The 19,030-nt window shown below is 31.2% G+C and overlaps 1 protein-coding gene across 1 annotated transcript in view; it reads right to left on the bottom strand.

The window, feature by feature from the left end:
- LRRIQ1 (leucine rich repeats and IQ motif containing 1) overlaps positions 1 to 19,013 on the bottom strand; it is a 240,336-nt gene extending 221,323 nt beyond the window's left edge. Inside the window, 7 exon segments of the mRNA XM_077111533.1 lie at positions 5,988 to 6,062; positions 9,723 to 9,946; positions 10,471 to 10,588; positions 11,738 to 11,829; positions 13,816 to 13,927; positions 16,697 to 16,841; positions 18,928 to 19,013. Coding sequence (XP_076967648.1) covers positions 5,988 to 6,062; positions 9,723 to 9,946; positions 10,471 to 10,588; positions 11,738 to 11,829; positions 13,816 to 13,927; positions 16,697 to 16,837 — 762 coding nt within the window. The 5' untranslated portion in view covers positions 16,838 to 16,841; positions 18,928 to 19,013.
- Between the last annotated feature and the right edge of the window lie 17 nt (positions 19,014 to 19,030).

The following is a 19,030-nucleotide window of genomic DNA, read 5'->3' as shown; positions in this document are numbered from 1 at the left end:
CAAGGATATACTCCAAGAAATGAAAATGAAATCGGAAAACAGGGGAAAACTTAGAATTGAAATAACACTTGGGAGCAAATAAATCATTTTAATTTAGCACTTGACTCCTGCTGTCCAGCATCTCAATTTAGAAACCAGCTGTTCATCTTACTATATTTCTTTTTAGATAATGTTTGGTTTTTTTTCTGACTGTATGCTTTTAAGACTCTTTTTCCCATTTTCATGGACTTCAGTAGTTGTACTTAACTTCTCAAAGTATGCTTTTCTTTATATATATTCTATTTATATGTATAAAGTTCATTAGTCTTTGTTAAGGTTGTGTTTGTTTTAACAATTTTTTGGCCTATTTTCAATGATTTTGCATTCAATTATAGCTTCTTCTCCATTCTCTCTCTTTCCTTCCACTATTCCTATTATACAAATTTTATATCTTTCAAACATGTGTCACCCATTTCTTGTGCTCTTTTATGCTTTTCCCATTTTTAGGCTCTCAGTGCTTTTATACGGATATTTCCTATTCTCCTATCTTTTGTTTGACCAGTGCTGTCATTGTGGTTTCCAATCTGCTGTTAAATGCAATCACTGAATTTTAAAATTTATATACCAAATATTTTTTTACTGTACAGGCATATTGATACTTTATTATAGATTTCCATCTCAACACTGTTTAAATATTTTATTATTAAATAACAGTTATATGGGTCCTAGTGTCTTCCTAACTCCAACATCTGATTCACTTTCAGGTAAATTACTATTATCTGAATTACTCTTATCATTCATATGATCTTGTTCCTTCATATGTATACCTACATTTTTACATTGAAAGATGGATAATGTATATTTTATTCAGAATAAATAGAGATTTTTACAATGCTGCATTTGTATGTGATGTTAAAGATGAGAAGACAAGTGTAAGAAAGACCATTTAAAGTAATATTAAAAATAAAAGACATCAGATTCTTATGCAGAAAAACAGTTATTCGTAAAAGAAGAGAACAGCTCTGATTAAACTCATAAAGAAACATGTATTAAGCACCTCCCCACACCACTAATTAATTTAAGTATACTGGGGATATAGCAATAAACTAAATAGACAAACATCCTTTCCTCCCATGAAGTAATCATTCTAAACCATAAAAATGAAATTCTGTACAAACAGCAACAAAACACGCAAACCACAAAAACACTAAAGAATGTTGGAAATCAACAGGCAAGGAGATTTTAGGGCAGTGCAACAGTGGCTCAGTGGCAAGAATTCTTGCCTGCAGAGCTGGAGTCTCGGGCTTGATTCCCGGAGACTGCCCATGCCAAAAAAAAAAAAAAAAAAAAAGGTAAGGAGATTCCAGATACCTTACCCCATAAAAACAAATAGAGCAATTATTATAGGAAAGCCATACCATCTAAAGAAAAACTAAATTAATGAATATGAATGAATGGAGACATACTACTGATAACTATACAACCTATGTGATAACAGTGACTGTGTGGGAGGAGAAAAAGGGAAGCAGTGAGTGATCTGACAGATCGGAAATCCCCAAAATACCTAAGAGGTATCTACCAAAGAAAGTTCAGAAGGCCAATTTCAGAATAGTACCTGAAAGACAAGAAGGATTTTACATGCTCCAATAGCAGGTGAATGCAAGAAGTATTTGGTAAGGTCTGAAAGGGCTGCAGGAGTCTGGGCTCCTTAACTTTTCAAAATTAATTAGGAAAAACTTTCTTCCTCAATAAAGCCCTACACTGAGGAGAAATTTCAGTGAAAGATTCCTAATTGAGCATAACACTGACAATCAAGGGAAAGGAAAAAAAAAAAAAAAAGCAAGTCCAGAATAATAGTGGAGGGGATATTAGAAAATAAGTATCCATATATTTTTTAATCACTTCGGAAAAATAAAAAAAAAAAAGAGCATAGATGGTAGTTAGAAAATCCATGCTGAGCACTCTTCCTTTCAAAAACTTCAGGAAAACTATTATAATGCAAAAAAAGCAACAACAGAAATGGACTAAGGTAAAGTCCCATACAAAGTTATTATAAGAAAAAAGAAGATAAGGATCAGTATCAAATACAAAAGACATTGTAAGCATGCAGAAATACATCGAAAATACAGATCAAATACTTAACATAGTATTTTAAAATATCTAAAATAAATCAGAGAAAAATAAAAAGCAAAATTAGAAAAGGCCAAAAAAGTGGTGAAAGAATGGAAAAAAGAAACAGACACTATAGACATAAATAGTCTAAAAGTATTGGAAAATGCAAAACTCTTCCAATTGTATGAAATCAAGTTAATTTCCTAACTGTATAGATTATGCAAAAGAACATTTTTCATTTTTAGCCATCTGAGTCCATTGACTTTCAGACCAAATCAGAAGTACTCTGGAAGAAAAAGAGACAAAGAACAGTGGCAACCACACGATGTATGGTAAGCTACAAAAAGGCAAACCTGCTATTCCATTGAGTCACAGAAGTATTTTCATGCCACTGATCATTAGTTATATTCTAGAAATGACATAAAATAAACATAAGCCTACGCATGGTCTAAGTGCTGTGTCTGCTTTCAGTATAAATTTCTTTAACACTCCACTCCAAGAAGTCAATTCATATGAGCGTCTGGAATAAAGTACTTTATAAATAAAGTGCTTCATTGGTATAGTGAAACACTTAATTTACGTAAGACTGGTGTCAAGAAAGTATGGAAACTTTAATGAGGTCACACTTTTTGTGGATAAGGAAATTAAGGGTAATCCTGAAGGATTTCACATCACGGTCCACCTCAATTTCTCATTTTCAGCTTTATCACTGTGATCTGTCTCTTCTCATCTAAAACAGTGCACTATTGTAGGCACATAATGACTGCTACTTTAGAACAGAAGATATATAATTTAAAAAAATTGTAGTGTAGTGAAAAGGGCATATCTGGACTTGCTAGAAGGTATTTTGTACCACCTTTCTGAAAAGCAACTTAACAATATGTAAACAGTATTTTCAAATTTTCATATTCTTTGACCTACTGATTCCATTTCAAGGAAATTATCTAAGAACATTAAGAGAAATAGACAAAGATGAATGGACAAAAACATTCATCAAAATATTATATACAAAGTAAGAGAGTATAAATAACTTCTAGTAACAGAAAATGGCTAAAATATGGGTATGGTGTATCTATAAAATGGATAACAAGCAGTCATTAAAATTTCTTTCACATCAAACTTAATGGTGAAGGACTGGATGTTTACTCCTAAGATCAGGAACAAGCCAAATACTTTTACTCTCACCACTTCTATTCAAAATTATTCAGGGCCTTTCATGTGGGAGACCTGGGTTCGATTTCTGGACCATGCACCCACCCACCCCACCCCCAAAAAATATATATATACACATGTATACTGGAAGTTCTTGTAATTACAATAAGGTAAGAAATATAAGTAAAATATATCCAAATGGAAAAGAAGAAATAAAGTTGTCATTATTCGCAGATAACATGATCATCCAGGCAGAAAATCAACAAAAAAAACTATTCGACCTAATAAGTGAGTCTGGCAAGGTACAAATGCACAAAAATAAACTTTCTCTATATACTATGAATGAACATTCTGAAAGTGAAATTAAGAAACTATTCATCATAATATCATCAAAAAGAATAAAATACTTAAAAATATTTTTAAGTGCAAAACTTGTATCTGAAAACTATAAAACCTGTTGATAGAAATGTTAAAAGATCTAAATAAATGGAGAAATACTCTATGTTCCTAGAATGAAAGCCTAACTCTGTTAAGATGGCAATTCTTTTCTAATTGATTTGTAAGTTCAATGCATTCTGAATTCAAATCCTAAGAGATGCTTTCATAGAAACTGACAGGATGATTATAAAATTTATACGAAAATTCAAAGACCCTAGAAGAACCAAAAGAATATCGAAAAGGAAGGCAGAGTTGAAATATTATACTACTGGAACACAAAGCTTACTATAAAGCCACAGTAATCAAGATAGTTTCATATTAGCATAAAGATAAGTATATAGGTAAATGGAACATAATTGAGAGTCCAGAAATATATCCTTGCATTTATGTTCAATTATTTTCGACAGAGGTGCCAATACAAATCAATAAAGAAAGAGTGGTCTTTTCAACAAATAATGCTCAGGACAATTGCATAATCACATGAGAAGACAACAAAGTATTAGACCCTTACCTTACACCATACATAAAGTTTAACTGAGATGGAAATATATTAAGATACATTTCTTATATCTTAATAAATATAAGAGCTAAATATATTAAACTTCTAGAAGAAAACATAACATAAAATCTTCACAAATTCTAGTAGAGGAAAGAGTTCTTAGATATTATTCCAAAAGCACAATGTATAAAAGGAAAAATTGATTAAGCTGGGCATCAAGAAAATTTTTTAAAATTGTGCCTCAAAGATACCATTAAGAAAATGAAAAAAAAAACAAGCCACAGACTGGAAGAAAATATTTACAAGTCATATAGCCATAAAGGACTTGAATCAAGAATGCATTAAAAAACTCTGAAAACTCAATAATATGAGTAAAAGGCATGATTAGATATTTCACCAATATATACAAATGGCCAATAAACATGCAAAAAGATGCTAAAACCATGAGTCATAGAGATAATGCAAAGGTAAATAAGATTGCTATAATCAAAAAGCCTGACAAAACAAAACATTGGTGAAGATGTGGAAAAAAGTGCATTATTAGTGGAAATGTAAAATAGTACACAGATGAAAACCATTTGGCAGTTAAAAAAAATATTTTAACATACGTTTATCACATAGGCTAGAATTCTCCTAGAAATCAACCTGAGATAAATAAAAATATGTCCACACAAAGACACATGTGTGACTATTCACAGCAGCATCATTCACAATGGCTAAAAACTGAAAACAATCCAAACGTCTATCAACTGATGAATGAATAAACATTACCTGGTATAGCCATACAATGTAATATTATTGAGCAATAAAGAGGAACAATTTACCAATACATGCTACAATATGAATGAGCTTCAAAATCATAACTAACTAAAGGAAACCAACATAAAAGATTACATTTTGCATGATTTAATTTATAAAATGTCTAAAGACAGAAATCAGAAGATTTCTTAGATCTCAGAGTGGCTAAGATTAAGGGTGGGAGTGGTGATTAACTGCAAATGGACACAAGAGAATATTTCAAAGGAAGAAAAATCAAAACTTCATTGTAGTGATTGCAAAACTATAAATTTGCTAGGATCATTGAACTGTGAATTTACAACAGGTGAATTTTATGGTATGTAAATGATACCTCAAGAAGCTGTTAAAAATATTAACTTCAAAATATTTTTAATCACATAGACAAATGCTCACAATAAAATGCTAAATGTAAAAAACAGGATGTAATACTAAATACAGCAGAAACCCATCCAGCAGTGTGTTAATATAAAGAAAATATTTGAAAGAAATACAAAGGTAATAATGTTAGCTCGATGACAGGACTAAGAGAGATCTTTATACTTGTAACTACTTAAAATAATTTTAAATAAAGACTGCGGAGTAAATAAAAGCTAAATATAAATATATCATCAGAATCAAGAATTGAACTATTCATTCATAAGAAACAGAGCTATGTAGCTTAAATTAAGCTATAAATATAGATTTGGCTCTAATCAGCCAAATTCAGAGCCAATTTCAGCTCTGAATTTATGAAAGAGAAACTTTTCATAGACAATAAATGTTTCTAATAGTATCTTTCTTTCAATCTTAACAATAAATTTAGAATCGCAGAGTTCATTTGCTGAACCAGTTTATTTTCATTTTCAAGATATTATGTTTCAGGGAAAGTTTATGATGATTAATGAATTTTTAAATGTTTGAAAAATTAAATCAACTAGGCAGTATTATCTTAAAGTGCACATTTCAAGCTCAGAAATTTATTTCAAATGAAAAATGGTTATTGTACTGATTACAAACGACAAATAGGTACCTCATGTTGCTTAAATTTCTCCTCCCACATTTTCTCTTCTTTGTGTAGTTCATCATTCATCTTGTCCTGTTCTTGCTAAATATATGATAACAATGAATTATTATAACAATCAAATTTCAAAGAATGTTACATTCATGATATGTGATGCTAACAACATACATTTGTAAATAATCGTTAAAGATGACAACCCACACACTGGCTCTGTTATTAGTACTAGGATAACAACTTTAATCTTAACCTAAACTGCCATACCAATGATAACTAGGGTACACATTCTGAGCACAAAGAAATGTTTGAAAACTGGGAAAACTGTTTACGTGAATATGTTTATTCACGTAATAAAATGTGCTGGCTAGAAATAGCATTGGGTACTGTAAAAGTTACAAATAATAATGTTTGTAAGATCGGTTATGTATCACAAGTTGTTGGCTCTAAAAACAAGTTGCTTTCTCAAAATCATTCCATTTAATTTACATAATAATAAACTAGTTGAGTGGGTAATGTTTCTTTTCAACAACTATTAGCACGTACTGAATTAAGGCTATGCAGAAGAAACAAAGATCACAGATTAGGGTCCCTTTCTTCAAAAAACATGTCTTGATGATGGGACCTCTAGCATAAATTCACCAATTACCCCAAATTTAGCAAAATAAGTTCATTACAAGAGAAGAACTATAGAAGAGCACAGTAGGAATAGGTGTTATATTTAGAGGATAAGGAAAATATCCATGGTGAAGAATGTATTTGAAATGACTAGATTTTCAAGAGGTGAAGCAGACATTTCGTGCATTAAAGTTTTCAAACTGGGAAAACGATAAGAGCTCTTTTTAAAGAAAATCATAGATTTAGGTGAGGTACAATTAGAGAAAGACAAGGAGACACTAAGAATATCAGTGAGGAAGATATTGGAGATGCCCATGTGAGAATCAATGAAGGCCTTCCATAGATAGGGTGGCAGCAGTGAGAAGAGTTGCAGAGACAATGTAAATGTGAAATTGCCAAATGACTTAAAGAAAATGGGAATATTTCTTTTGATATTATCTTATATGAACTGTGAGCTCATTTTATGGAATTTAAACAGGGAAATAACATTTTTTAAAATAAATATTCCTCTGGCAACACTAACTGTGGATGAGTTTGAGCAATAGAAGACCAAAGGAAGATAAATTATATAGTAAATATTCCAAGCTAGAGAGAGACTAGGACAGACTGAACAAAGGAGTAGCTGTACACATATGGATAAAACAATGGATAAGACAGCTATAACAAAGAAGGGGATAAAGCAGGGGGAAGAGTCCTAAAAAGTTCTCTTCTTTTTTAGTTTGGATGACTGATGATACTGTGGCTTATCAAAATGAAAATAGAGAAGCATGCTTCAGAAAGAAAGACAAGCGTTTATTTTTTCTGACACACTGGGTTTTCAGTGTGAAGTACTGGTAAGGAGAACTAGCAATGTTGTTAAATTTGTTTTAAATTATAAAAATAGATCCGCTTCTGCTCAGCCATGACTATGGATAAGATTGTTGAGAGTGAACATACGCAGAGCACAAACAGAAGGGGACACAGGATGGAGTCCTGAGTAGTACCAGATTTAAGAAGAGAGAGAGAAAAAGAAGCCAAAAATGTATATCAGGACGAGTTAACAAACACATAGGAAGAGAATCAAGACAATGTGGTCCCACAAAGCTCAAGGGAAAGATGGTCAACAATCAAGTTGCCAATGCCATAAAATCCAGTAGAAGCCAAAATAAGACTGAGAAGAAACATGTGAGTGTGGTAATTGAGAGATCATGAATTATCTTTGTTACAAGCAGCTTCATTCAATAGGGTGGGTGGTGGTAGTTGTAGAGACCTAATAACTTTAGGGTTGAATGGGAGATGATGACAGTATTCAGCAAAAATAGCTATTCTTTTAGAAGCATGATATAAGTAAAGCTAAAGATCACTTTAAATAAGATAGCAACAATGGTTTGTCTTCTGTTTAGTTTTGTTTGGGGAATGGAAGAAAACCGGACATGCTAATAAATGATAATATAGGAGGAAGAAAGAGAAAGGGCTGTTTCAGCATGCAGGAAAAATAAGTGTAATTTGAAACAGAACAGATATAGAACAGAGAAGGGAAAAGCTAATCTTTGGCAGAAAAAAGAAACCACTTCTAAAGAAATAGGAGGGAAGGCAGAAAAGGATGAGTGCAAATGTTAATCCTAAAAGGGGATCAGACATAAGAGGAAGTTCATAAGTGATACAAATAAGATTTATGTGATCATTTGCTAAGAATGAGGAAGAATGAGTTGGGTAGAACTCTAACAAAGAGAGACTTAAAATAATTATTTTGGGGAATAGAAGATGAAGCCAACTAAGGAATCAGAAAAAAATTGCTGAACAAAATCAAATTATATTTAGAATCTATCATTATAAAATTGTGGAAGGATACTATTGGAAAACTTTTGGGCCCCAAGGTATAATAAAACATACACTAAAGAATTCATTAAAATTACTAATGCCATACATATATTTTAAACCATAGTTTTATGATAAATTACAAATTACTTTAAAAAAATAAGGGACCAATGAATCAGATATCTCTCGTATCACTCAGGCACAACAGAGTGCCTTGAATTTGAGATGTCAGTAAACTTCGATTATAAAATAAACATAAATGACAATTTTGCTGAACAGAATTTACATATCAGATGTTTTCTAAGTCTGAAAATACTAATGCTGAATAACAACAATGCATTTCAGTACAAGCCAGCAAATATTAATCAATTAATCTATATTATTTTCAATCCTAATCTGGAATTTTAAAAGATTTTCTGACTTTTGGAAATGACCACATTAATCTGTTTGTGGGAAGGAAATGGTAACTATAGGAAGACTAAAGATTCATAATTATAGAGAGAAATGCATGGCCAAACTGATTCTACAGTATTATAATTGCTTTAAATGTGTGTAATTTCAATATAAGCAGTGAAATGCATTGCATTCAACATGGAGGGCTAGAATACCCTGATCACATGCTCATGTTTGCTATATGTAACACTACCCACACTCAAAAACTAGCAAGTCCTTGGTAATACATGTATGAACTTTAGTAATATCAGATTGAATGTCTTCAGACTTTCTAAGGACTCTAGTGGCCCTCAAGGAGGGTCATAAAATCCACAACTTTCTCAATATGTCACTACTATGACCTAATTGAGTGGACCTCTTAGAAAAAAATCAGAAATAAAAACAAACACAAAATTCTTTCACATCAAAAAATATGTAGTTCAAGAAATTAGTTCAGTTATGGGGGTAGTGAATGGACTGTCATCCAAATGGTTAAACCACTACAACAAATTATTTTCTACATAGTGTGTGCTATATGTCAGGCCCATAACAAGAATATAGTTTGGTCAAGAAAATTCTATTGCCTTTCCTTATGATTAGAAGGACAGAAAACAACATTTATTTTGTAAATCTCAGCCTTTCTAGGATGATCCTTGAAACTATTTTATAAACACTAAGGACTTCCAAGATCCAGACTAGTATTTGAAGTTCCTATAAATTTCAATGAAAACTATACAAGTAGTTCATATTAAACACTGTTAAGTCACAATTAATTTCTTCTTTATCAGGGGTAGTTAAAAGCAGTAGAAAGGAATTCAAGTCCACACCATAATTCAAAATATCAATAATCTTCAATAGGTAGCTACTGACTCAAACAATTTATGAAAAAACAAACAAAATTACCTTCTGAATATTCTCTAACTTTTTCTTTTCAACTTCAAATTGTTTCATCCAGCAATGTCTCTTTTCTTCTTCTTCTTGAAATTGCTTTTCTTCTTTATCCTTCTGAGCTTTCAGAGTTTCTATCTCCTGGTTTTCTAGTTCTTTCTGTTTGTCTTGCCAAGCCTCAAAAGACTGTCTACATCTTTCTTCCACTTCACAGTATCCAAAATGTATACTAGCATCATCTGCATTCATAAACAGAAATAACATTATTCTCAAGATCAAGCCTGTCTAAACTGATCCAAAAAAACAATTTCAAAATGAAGAAATGTCAACATATTACTAAAGTAAAAGTGATAATATGCAGAAAGAAAATACATTCTTAAATACAAATAGAAATTCCATTTCAGCCATTAAGGAAGTCACAGAGAATAGTTCAAAAATATTCCACAAACTCTTAGTATAAAAAATAATAGACGTGCATGTGCTTGCGTGTATATTTAAGGGATACTTCATGAGTTCAAGGTAGGGTGTATCTATTGCCGTCAGTTATCTATGTGGAAAATTTTTAAATATATTTCAATTAAGTTAATTTAAGAAGCATAAAGAAAAGAATAAGATCACATAACTAAATAAGTATAGCCAAAGTATAATTTTTAAACCATATAATTTTATTTTTCTAAATAATAAAAACATCAAACTTTTTTTTTCAGAGAATTACGGCCAATCACATAAAAATCATCAAAAATTAACGAACAGTTTAGTTCACCTGGTAAAACACGTTCATCCACAGGTAAGTCATGAGGACAAGGCTCAGGAGCAGAATTGGGACTGGGACAACAGGTCTTACTTCTCAAAAATTCTTCCTTTTCTATTTCAGATAATATCTGAATATGGTTAAAAGAGTATCAATGATCAAATAAAACCAAAATAAAATTATCATTTTAATAATACATTAAATATTTTATTCACATTTCTATAATTTCATTTACTCCAAAGCTCTTTCAAATATAAATATACAGCATATTTGAAAATTATTCTAAATTTTGGTGAACAAATATGCTTTTCCCATGCAAATAGACTGCATTCCCCCCTCTTTGTGTCTTTCCGAACTCTAACCAATTTCTAATATTTATCCACAGTATTCACTGAAATTGCCTGAAAATTATTAAAAAATGGTCCTACTAATATATTGTTTTCCACTTAATACATTTCTTTCTTGCCTGTGGTGATTGCTAAAGTATACAAATCACCAATATAGTCAATATATTAAAAAGAGAACTATACTTTAACTTGAATTACGCATGCCATAATTTTGATCAGTTTTTCATAATTAGATTTCTACTCTACTCTAGTTGAAAGATATAGGTTAGCTATTCAATAAAATACAAGTATCATAATTCAAATACAGTATTTCAAATTTGAGTGTTACAAAAAAAATAACACATAAATAGTTTTCAAATTATGTTAAACTTCATAGGGAGCAGAAGTAGTATCTGAGTAAAATGAAGAGAGTGGGTCTAATGAATCCAAGAAATTAAACCTGTAGAAGAAACTTTCTCAAACACAGTCATGGAGGTTTTAATCTAATAAAATGATAGGTTCTCTTTTATTCATTTCTTAAGGATATTTTTCTTCTTTTATCCATGTTTAAAACTAATATATGATGTTTTAAATTTAAATTTTTTGTAGAGTTTTTAAAATCTCTGCTGGAACATAGTACATTCTGAAGCAAGGTAATAAACACTTCGTTTCCCTCAGATTTCTAAGAAAAATATTATGTAATATTGTTCTACTACTTTAATCTACATAAACTTTACTTTCCCAAGTAATGCTGGTTCAGATCACTGGTTCTAATATTCTTAAAATGTGAAATTTGCATGGCTTTATATGTCAGAGAAAAAACATAAAATCAAAAATGATTTGCTTAAAAATAATTATTTTTTAAACCAGGAATTTAACTACCATCCTAAGAGGGAAAGATAAACATCTAACAGTAAATACTGAGTACTTTCAGTCAGATTTTTAAATCATACCTTCATTAATTGTTCCGGATTTTCTTTATAATCAGTTGACAATTCTACCCTTAAATGCCTATGACTATTAGAAACTTTCCCATAAGTATAGCCTAGAGAAAGAAAAATGAGTGCAGTTTCACATATTACTGTAGGGTACTTCTTAAAATTCTAAACCCTTATATCATCCTTTAACTTCCATTTCTTATCATAGTAATTGGTCATTAAGAGTAATTCTCAAAATAAAAAAAAAATTGAGCAGACTTTTATTTTAAAAATAAAATATATTCCTACAGCACTTTATCTCTTATACTCCAGAATGAAGATTATTTTCCATTGTCATAACTATCAAAAGTTCTGTGTGCTGCCTTGGCATTCCTTTCACCTCAGCTAAGCCAGTTGCCTCAACACTGCCCTTTGGCCTAGTTAATGAACAGCTTTTCAGTCCTGGGGCATAAACTCCCCCAGGGCTCTAACTCATATCTGTAGCCACTACCTACCCAACTCACCCAAAACCCACAGATGGCCCCAAACGATAAGGAATCCATCCCACCACCTATGGACACCAGTTGCTTCATCTCTTTGTGCATGCATGCATTAAAATACCCAATTATTGATTTGTATTAAAATACCCAATTACTGATTTCCATGGACAATCTCCTAATTTCTACTCTATGACCACAATAAAGGCACAAACCCACAGGTCCCTCTCACTCTGCTTGTGCTCCCCACCTACTGGTTGAGTCACTTAAGCCAGTCATACTTCCTGTGGACCCCTCAAGGAACCCTCTCAAAGCTAAATGCCACAAACAAGCAATATATAATCTTGTAGAAGATTGTGAAAAAACCTTAATAAAGAGATTAATAAAAATTATTACCAACATATGAATGAAAGGAACTTTCTAACTCATAAATACTAAATGTTATCAAGCATTTTATCATCGTGAAGATGTATTTGTTTCTTTTCAAATTATTGTATAACCCACTACACCTGTTTTGCAGCAATAGCTAGGCAGAGCATCTACTCCACCCATGAAAACAAACAAACTTAAATACTGCTTAAAATAGCTAGAGTGGCTTCTGTTGTCTGCCACTGAGAACCCCACTCAATACATATATATTCATACTCAAAATTAGTCTCTAGTTTCTTTTTTGGTTTTTTTTTTTTTTTTTTTGCTGTTCCCTCTGTCTAGAACACCCAGCCCTTCAGGTAGCCATGTGGCTCAGCTGTGCTTCAGAAAGGTCCTACCTGCCCACCCTACTTAAAAATAGCAACTTCCAGTCTGTCTTCTTACCTTAAATTTTTTCCTTTATATTTCAGTTATCACTATTGAAATATTACATATTTATTTATTCTCTGTATTCCACAATAGGAACATCAGAAAAGAAGAGCAAAACTTTGCTTGCTATGTTCATTGCTGTATTCTCAGTTACTAGAACCAATACTATCACATAGTAATATTTGCTCAACAAATATCTATGAATATCGACATTATAATTTAATTTCATATTTGCATATGTGAATTGTATTTGATAATCTTTTTAATAATATATGATGGATTATCTCTTTATGTCATTAAATATTTGTCAAAGTAATCTATTTTATTTGCTGGATACAACAAGGTGCTGTTGAACATTTAGGTTGTTTCCATTTTTCATTATAAACCAAGACATAATTAATTCTAGCCATTTTTTTACTATTCAATTATTCCTTGGATAATTCCAAAAGGTAAATTTGCTCAGTTGAAGCAAATCAAAAATTTTAGGCTTTTGATACAATATATTAATTTATTCTCCAAAACATGTATAAATTTGACACATTAAATAGTCCCAGGATTAGTTTCCTTTAAAGTAAAATAATAGAATGGCTGGTATTAATCAGGACTGGAACAACAAAGGGCTGGTGGCTAGTATTTATCAAAGACATAAAGAAGTTAGAGAAAAAATAACTAAAATAAATCCAGCAGTCTAATATGTTATAGATATTAGAGTTAAATACACATCCAGTAAAAGAGGACTTTAAGCAATATAATATTTTAAATTATATTTATTCATCTTACAGAAAAGTTATCATCCAAGCAGATGAAAATTGTACTTACTTAAAATATCAGTATCTTCCAAGTCCTGAAGAATGAGTTTTTCAATGGTTTCCCTCTTATTCTTTATGATGTTAATGCAGTGAAGAACTGACTCAGGTAATTCATCTAAGTCCTAAAAAGGTGAATAATTAAAGAAAAGATGTAAAACTTTTTATCATCAAACTCATGGGTCAAAATAGCATCTTTCATTCCACACCAGAATTTTGATGGAAAGGTATAAATGAGTTAGGAGGACTCCTTATAAAGTGCATATTTCACACAAATATATTTGATTAAAATTTGCTTTTCACTTCCAGATGGTTATGCTGACTGGAAATTATATGATTTCTGGGAAACTGTGAGGAAACAGATGAAAAGAGTTACCTCTATTATCATTTTCAATAACTTTATTAGAGGCTTCCTATTTTAAATGAGCTCAAAAGTTCTATATATTTTTAGAGTAATTTCAACTTCAAATAAATATTAACAAATATTAACCAAACCTACATGGCACCCCCCAAATTTTCAATGTATAACAATGACATAAAATTATTTAATATATTCCAAAACTCACTTTGTGATGATTATAAAACACAAATGTAGTCACATTTCTGAGCTATTATAGAATGTTCCAAATATAGCCTAAGTAAATCAATTTGGAAATTTTATAAATAGTTAAATATATTGATATACAATATGTTGTGAAAATCTTTCCTCCATTAATGCCATAATGAGTAAGAAGAATATATAAAGAAATATCTGAACCACATAAGGATAATAATTTTAATAATTATCCTGAAGTTATATATAAAACTACAAAACTTCATTGAGGAAACTAAATCTTGACTTGAATTAATCAGCAGAAATATTTCTGATATGGAAGAACATTGTATGCTCCTGATTCCATTCCAATATATATTTTCTGGCTTACTGGGTTTGCACATATTATTAAATTTAAGCTTCTCATCCAGTTTTCTTCTCTCTATTCTAACTAATGGAATTCTTTTAGTAGAGAAAATATCAGAAGATAAAGAGAAAATATTTCCGTTTCCCTCAGAGCTACACAAAAGAAAACAGGATTTTACATCATAAAGTTAGTTCAAAAAAGCAGTATATTACAAATATTCACAAAAATAACAATTCTACCCTTTTGTTCTGTATAGAGACTTCTATTTCTTGTTTAAGTCTTTTAAAACAACCTGTTTGTAGAGAATGTTGCTATGTCCTGTGAAATATATTCTTTGAACGCTAAATCTTGAATTCTTCAGATTAGTTTTCTTTGTTAATTTCCTCCTTAGATTGGCCTTCTGAATTACATAAACATTTGTGAAGTATTTAGTTAAACAAGAAGAGCTTTAAAATGTATTCTTCTTTTAAGTAAAAGGATATAATGAAATATAATAAAATCCATTATTCTTTTAGATTTCACATTCAAATGAAGAATTTGACCATTTTTTTCTCCTTTATATTAACTCTGGGTAAAAGACAAAATAATGGAAAAATGTATGTTTTCCCAAAATAATATGTAGATTCACTGCAATTCTAGTGAAAAATCAAAATGAAATTATTTCTTGAAACTTAACAAAATTGTTTTTGGAAAGGGTTTAGTTAAGAAGATTTTTGACTAGCAAAACCTTTGGAGGAATTTTACCCATTTGATATCTAAGAGGATAAAACTACAATGAGGCAAAAATTAACAGAATAATGAAAAAGAACAGATACCTCTAGGAAGATTTTATGTATATAACCTTTACTATACGCAAAAGACATATGAAATATAAAGGAAGATGTGGATTTTATTCAACAAATGGCCCTTGAAATGCTACCTAAATATGTTTAGGAAAATTTCAAATTACACCTACACTTCAAAACCTACCTGACAATTCCCAATGGATTAAGGATTTTAGTATAAAAGAATGAATCCATGAACAAATTTTCTAAGCATATAAACACTGGGAAAAATACACAAATAAAAAAAGGGTTGTGTGTTTCGTTCACAAAAAATTATTTCTCTATGTCATTCACATAATCAATTAAATAAATTAAAAGGGGAATATTTGCATAGTGTTCTTGTAGTCAAAGAGCTTCTAAAATCAACAATCAAAATAATAAGAACACAGCACAATAAAAGTGCAAGGACTCTGAACAGACATATTACAGAAGAAGAAATACAAAGGTTAATAAGTATAGTAAAATATTAGACCAATAACAAGGTAAAATAAGAAATAAAACTCCATTTTTAGCTTTTAAATTGATGAGGATTAAAAATTATAATGATCTATGCAGGTTTGAGTGTGATGAGAAGATAAAGTCACATTCTAATTGTGGAAGTGTAAAATGACAAAATTCTCTGGAAAGCAACTTGAGATGTAATAAGCTAAACATTCTAACTTGAGACCCAGTATTACAAAAATAACTCTATTCTCCTGTCCATTATAGAGATTTCTGTTGTTTAATTAAGGAGTCATTTAAAATATCTAAATGATGAAATGATGGGACGAATGTATATGTCCAAAATAGGGAAACAGTTAAATCAATTATAATGGGATATTATGTAACAATCAAAATTTAGCTTTCTAAGTAAAAAAGGAGCAGGATGCAATATATATATACATATATATATATATATATACACACTATATATATATATATACACACACACATATAAAATATAATCCCAATTTTATAAAAAAATGCACATATATACATATGGAATTATAAGTAGTGTACTATCTTCCATATGCTTTCTGAATTGAAATATCTATCAATATACACTGTTTAAACATGATCCTAAAGTAAAAAATGAAAGTATACAAAGCATGCTGAGAAATGTATTATTTTTCTTGAGAAGCCTACTGCTACAGCTAAAGCCTACTATGACAGTCCAACACTTAGTACTTACTGTACCACTATCATCACTCTGGGTTTCTGATTTTGAGTCACTATCAACATCATCTATTTCCAAGGAGGAAATGCTGATTTTATCCAGTTCTGCTTCTATTTCTTCTTTGAACTTTGCATCATCATCATCGATGTCTTCCATTATTCTTCATAATAAAACAGAACCATTTAAAGAAAAATGAAGGGGCTAATATGTCAGTGAAAATTATAGTTTCTTTAATTTTTCATACCAATCTAACAATTTCTATGTAAGCATGTTTTTTATAAAACTAAATATATGATTAATATATGGTCCAACAACTACAATCTTGGGGATTTATACATAAAATACAATTTATGTTCATACAAAAACCTGTACACAAATAATTAACAGCAGCTTTATTTACAATAAACTCAAAATAAGAGAATCATTAAATAAACTCTGGTACATCCATACAATGGAATACTACTCAGCAATAAAAAGGAATGGACCATTGATACATGAAGCAACTTCAAAGAATCTCCAGGGATTCAAAAGAGTAAGAACCCAAAACCAAAGGTAACATACTTTATAATTTCATTTATATAACATTTTTGAAATGACACAATTTTAGAAAAGGCCAGTTGTAGGGGTGGGGATGGACAGCAGGGATATGAGTATAGTTATAAAAGAGCAATGTAATGTGGAAACTTTTCGGTATCTTGATTGTGATTGTGGATCCATGAGCCTATACAAGTGATAAAATTATACAGCACTTACACACACACATGCACATACATACATGAATACAAGTAAAACTGAGGAAATCTGAATAAAACCAGCAGATTGCATCAATATCAATATCCTTGTTGTGATACATACTATAGTTTGGCAAAATATCACCAATGGGGAATATTGGGCAAAATGTACAATGGATTTTTCTGCATTACTTCTTAAAACTAGATGTGAATAAAAATTCGATTAGAAAATGTCCTAAACACCCATTGAAAGGATACAAGAGAAGAGTATGCAGAGTAAAACATCTTTTATGTAATACAATACATAATACTTTTATGTAATACAATACATAATATTATATACTCACTCTCTCTCGTTTTTTTTGTTTGTTCGTTTGTTTTTTTAAGGATAGAACCTCTTTCCAGAAGAAATCGGGGGAACTTTTAATTTTCATTTCATACCTTTATGTTGACAGGTGTTTTTTGTTTCTCTTTTTTTTTTAACCATGAATCTCTATTACTTTTATCATTTTAAAAGCTAGTTTAAAAATAACCAACTTTATCTACAACCTCCTCCCCCTTCTTAAGTCTGTGTGTGTGTGGGGGGGAAAATTAATTTTTTTGACATGACTATAAGGCATAACACACATACACAAAAACATCAAGTAGAAAAAGAGGAGTGTAAGGTGAAAGCAAGCATCATTTCCATCATCTCTCCCTCTCTGCTCACATATTGGTTCCTTATATCACCGCCGTCCAATGCTAACATATATGTAGTTTAAAGTTTTCTAGTAGCTACATTCGAAAAGTAGAAAGAAACAGGGAAAATTGTAGCAATGTGTTTTATTTAACCCAATATCCATTATTCCAACATGATATCAATTAAATATTATTAATTACAAAATCAATGTAAAAAGTTTACGTTCTTGCTTTGCACACTAACTTTTTGAAATTGGGTGTGTATTTTGCATCTGTACATTTCAGTTGGTCTAGTTGAATTTTAAGCCCTCATTGTCCAGAGTCAGTGCATCCCCTGATGTTTCCTACTGTAACTGGGCACAGTTGAAAATAAATCATTTGGAGTTGACTAAACCTGCCCAAACGATAAATTTTAAGGCACGCCACTCTTTAACCGCTGTATAAAAAGGGAGGGAAATCTACTTTATAAAGTAACTATAAATTAGATATGACAAAGGTATGAAAAGAAAGAGAGAGGGAGGGAGGTAGGAGAGAGAGGGAGAAAGGAGAGAAGGAAAGAAGAAAAAGAACTGTCCTTAAGGGAAATTGAAAAAAAGAAATCTAAGCGTATCTACATCTTCAGTGACCTGCCAAAACCTCCAGAAGTGAAGGGATCCTAGAGCTCCTCAGAATTGTGCAGCCACTCCCTCAGCCCGGCGTGGTCCGCGGCCCCCGGTCGCCCCCTCGCCTGAATGTCTGACTCTGACAGAGAAAAGCCCGCCTGTGTCTGTGCTTCCACGGCGCCTCCTCGTTTCCCATAATACGAATCACGGCCTTGAGAGGCCCCCTCTCACTCACCGGCATCGTAGTACCTCAGCTTAGCTGGAAAACAGCGCCCATCGTCTCCAAACAAAACGTAACCACGGCAACAGCCAATCCTGAAGAAGATGGACGAGCCTTT

Source organism: Tamandua tetradactyla, chromosome 7 (genome assembly GCF_023851605.1).
Source record: "Tamandua tetradactyla isolate mTamTet1 chromosome 7, mTamTet1.pri, whole genome shotgun sequence".
Lineage (NCBI taxonomy): Eukaryota > Metazoa > Chordata > Mammalia > Pilosa > Myrmecophagidae > Tamandua > Tamandua tetradactyla.
This window is presented reverse-complemented; position numbering and strand designations above follow the sequence as displayed.